The following is a 3475-nucleotide window of genomic DNA, read 5'->3' on the forward strand; positions in this document are numbered from 1 at the left end:
TTTTGATGGAAAAAAACCAAGAAATTAATTAATTTAGGTATATATATTGTTGGTTTTGTTTAGCGTGTAACTGAAAAGGAAAACTTGAATGAATGAAATCAAAAGAGACTTTTGGTGGCACTCGGTATTTATAGAGAGCGGAAAGTACGTATGTAAGCGTAGTTTTCTTTGCAGAGACCGTGTTTTAAGCAAAAACACTTCTAATTAACAACAATTTGAAAAGAATAAAAAAGATTACAAAAGATTCGATTTATATATAGTTTAATTTAAAGCACTCACATATCTTATTATATTTTTTATTTAATTATTATTATACCATCAAACAATCTTTTTCCAATCAAAAACTTAATTAGAAGATAATGTTGTGTCTCTTTTGAGTTAAGTATATAACAAGCTCAAATATGTAGATCATGTTGCTGCTAGAATAATATATGATACAATATTAAGAAATACTCATACGTACTATTCTACATACATTTTTTTTTGATAATTATTTACATAAAATAACAACCAGCTTTAGTTACATGAATTTCTAAATCTGAAAATCAAAAATAAAAACTTGCTAAATTTAAAATTAAACTATGTATTTTTTAAACACCATATGAAGCCAACTCAACTATTAGATACATCGTTGGTTTAATTTTTCTACGGGTTTTGGGTTCAACTATTTAGATAGACAAGATCATTTGTAAAGACTCATTTTTTGTATCTTGTAGTCTAGAATATGTGTATGTTTTATCATTTTATTGTGAGATGTCTTTTAATATCGAATACCGACTGACTGTTTAATTTTTTTTCTTTTCATATATTATTATTACATATATAAGTTATGGTATATATTAATAAAATGAAAGTTACTATAACATGAGATAAAATCATATTCAAGTACAATAATTAACACAATGGATATCATTGGATTGGTATATCCTTAGGGATGGCAAAAAATAAACCTGACCCGATGGGGAAACCCGATATCTGAACCCGTTCAGGACAGGGACTGGGGCATGTCTACCCTGACCCGACCGACCCGACCCTATATCAATACCTATATATATACACTTATAAGTGATTATATTTCACCTTTGTAAATACAATTTTTCATACTTATATCAACTAATTTGTATCCACATTTAACACTTGCATATCCATTTCTCAAAACATCAAGAGCATATAGTATCATTTCTTAAATTAAACAAGATTTTGGTAATTATTATTGAAAAATAACTATTTTTATTGGTTTCGGGTTTTGGGGCATTAATTTATCCCTGACGGGGTCCCCGATAAGGTACCCGATGGGTATCGGGTCGGGTTCGGACCATATATTCCTTATCGGGTTTGGGTTTGACATTACCCGCTCCGAACCCGACCCATTGTCATTCCTATATATGCTAATACAACTAGCAAGCTAGGTGAAATTGATCTTTAGCACATCTAAATGTTCATTCCTCTTTATTAAAAAGGCAATATGTAAAGTTATATTTATATATCACCCAATTCATGTATAAAATTATTTTATACCCATTTAAAAGTCAATCAATTTATATAGTTTTGTCAAATATTATATAACACAAACAAAAATAGCTATGGTTAAATTTTAGAAAAAAAAAAGTTTAAAAATTCAAAATATAACGGGACAGAAAATAACATTTTAGTTAAGGTTACTGTTGAAAAAATAAATTTTTCAAAAATTCAAAATCACACAATCTTTTGCGAACTGAAGAAGTATAGGTTTTTTTCCCCTTCAAATTTGATACTGAGGATTGACTTTCTAGAAGGGTAATCCCCTGACGTGAGTTTTGCTAAAAGGATGGAGGAGGCGGCTTCTCTAGTACTAGTGCTAGACTTTGGAAAGAGGTCACCCCATTTCACTTTTAACATTTCATAATTAACTTGATCCCTTTCTCAACTATTGAAAAAATAGTTTTAAAAAACTTCTATGATAGTATTCAAGAATCAAATTATATATTGGCTGATTTATTACTGTTTTAAACAAAAATCAAAAAGGTATACATGTATACAACCATCTAAATTAATATTCATTCACACCAAATGTTTCGATTGAAACTTGAGTTTACAACCTTAACCTTTTGATTATTGAATCATCAAACCTTTGGTAATTGATGAGTTTCTCTTACTTCAAATCTTACAGTTTAATTAATTAGCTGGTTTTGGACCCGACTATATTTGATTAATTTGTGTGTTGGCGAGTACGTCATTTTGCACATGTTTTACCTAATTACTCTATTAATTATCCTTTTATGCAACAACACGTACATGATCAATTCACTTGGAGCTTGCCATGCATATGGAAAGAGGAAACATCTCATTAATAAAATATACTCCGTATATTTACAATGACAATGAATTGAGCTTGTAAGGATCAAACTAACGAAAGTTAAAAAGGAATTAAAAATAGCCAAAATCGAGTTTGATCATACATAGTAGCTACCTAAACTAGAAGGGGAGCATTTTGCTCATGCCGTTGACATTTGAAAACAAACCAACAAGATCCTTTCTGTATGGTAAATACGATTTCTTTTTGGCCATTTCATTCTCTGCCCGTCTTTGCACATAAAACAATTCATGAACTGGAGTTTGCGCCTTTAACGACTTGCCAAAAATCCGCTTTTGTTTTGGACTAGTAGTACTATCAGTCCTCTTATTATTATTGTTATTATTAGGAGTAGTAGTTAGCAACACAATATTGGGCTCCTTGCCTTCACTATTGCTCCTCTTGAAAGAACACCGGATTTTCCATTTCTTCGATCCAGTTGATCCTGTGGAACTACTCTTTTTACATTTTGGTATGGTTCCGCTTTCTGCCTTTGGCCTCCACAGGCAGAAAGTTTTGGATGACATATTTTCCAATTCGTCGTCTTCTGATGAATTGGAAGCTGATTCTTCTTGATCATCAAAAAATAGCTTTTGCAAAGAACTTGTAATAGAAACAGAACCATCAACATAATTCTTGTGATGCACCTCCTCCTCCTCCTCCTCCTCATCTAACAGAAGACCGCGATCGAAAACAGGAAAAGTAGTCCAACGTTGTAAGTTGGTCTCTTCTTCGCCACTTAACACCAAAAACTCAAAATCCTTTTCAACCTTTTGAAATCGAGCTGCAGCGTGTTCTTCATGAATGACTTTGGCAATTGCATTGGATGTTAAAGTATTAGAAGAGTAACAATTGAAGCTCAGTGAGAGCCCCGAATCTTGTGTTTGCATTTTGATGAAAGTTGCTTAATTAGTTGTTGGTGACTGATAGATAATTAAGAATTTGGTAGCACAAAGAGTATTTATATAGAGTCGAAATATATAATGTCACCTCGATCGCTTTTCTTGGCAAGCACTCCGTTGTCTAAGGAGTAGCTAATTATAAACTCATGAATTGTTTTCTGATAATAATGATGTAATCGTTTACGTACTTCGTTTTTGATTAAAGTATCAAAACTAGGAGTCAAACCAGATCCTATATATA

The 3475-nt window shown here is 31.6% G+C and overlaps 1 protein-coding gene across 1 annotated transcript; it reads right to left on the bottom strand.

The window, feature by feature from the left end:
• Nucleotides 1–2347: 2347 nt before the first annotated feature.
• LOC122609673 lies at nt 2348–3248 on the bottom strand. Its single transcript, XM_043782625.1, has one exon. It carries the CDS (start codon nt 3220–3222, stop codon nt 2455–2457), a length of 768 nt encoding a protein of 255 aa, XP_043638560.1. The 5' UTR covers nt 3223–3248; the 3' UTR covers nt 2348–2454.
• Nucleotides 3249–3475: the final 227 nt, after the last annotated feature.

The sequence above is a fragment of the Erigeron canadensis genome, chromosome 8, assembly GCF_010389155.1.
Source record: "Erigeron canadensis isolate Cc75 chromosome 8, C_canadensis_v1, whole genome shotgun sequence".
Lineage (NCBI taxonomy): Eukaryota > Viridiplantae > Streptophyta > Magnoliopsida > Asterales > Asteraceae > Erigeron > Erigeron canadensis.

Bases quoted from the DNA above. Each gene is read 5' to 3' on its own strand.
- LOC122609673 (XM_043782625.1), bottom strand. From the start codon at position 3,222: ATGCAAACACAAGATTCGGGGCTCTCACTGAGCTTCAATTGTTACTCT.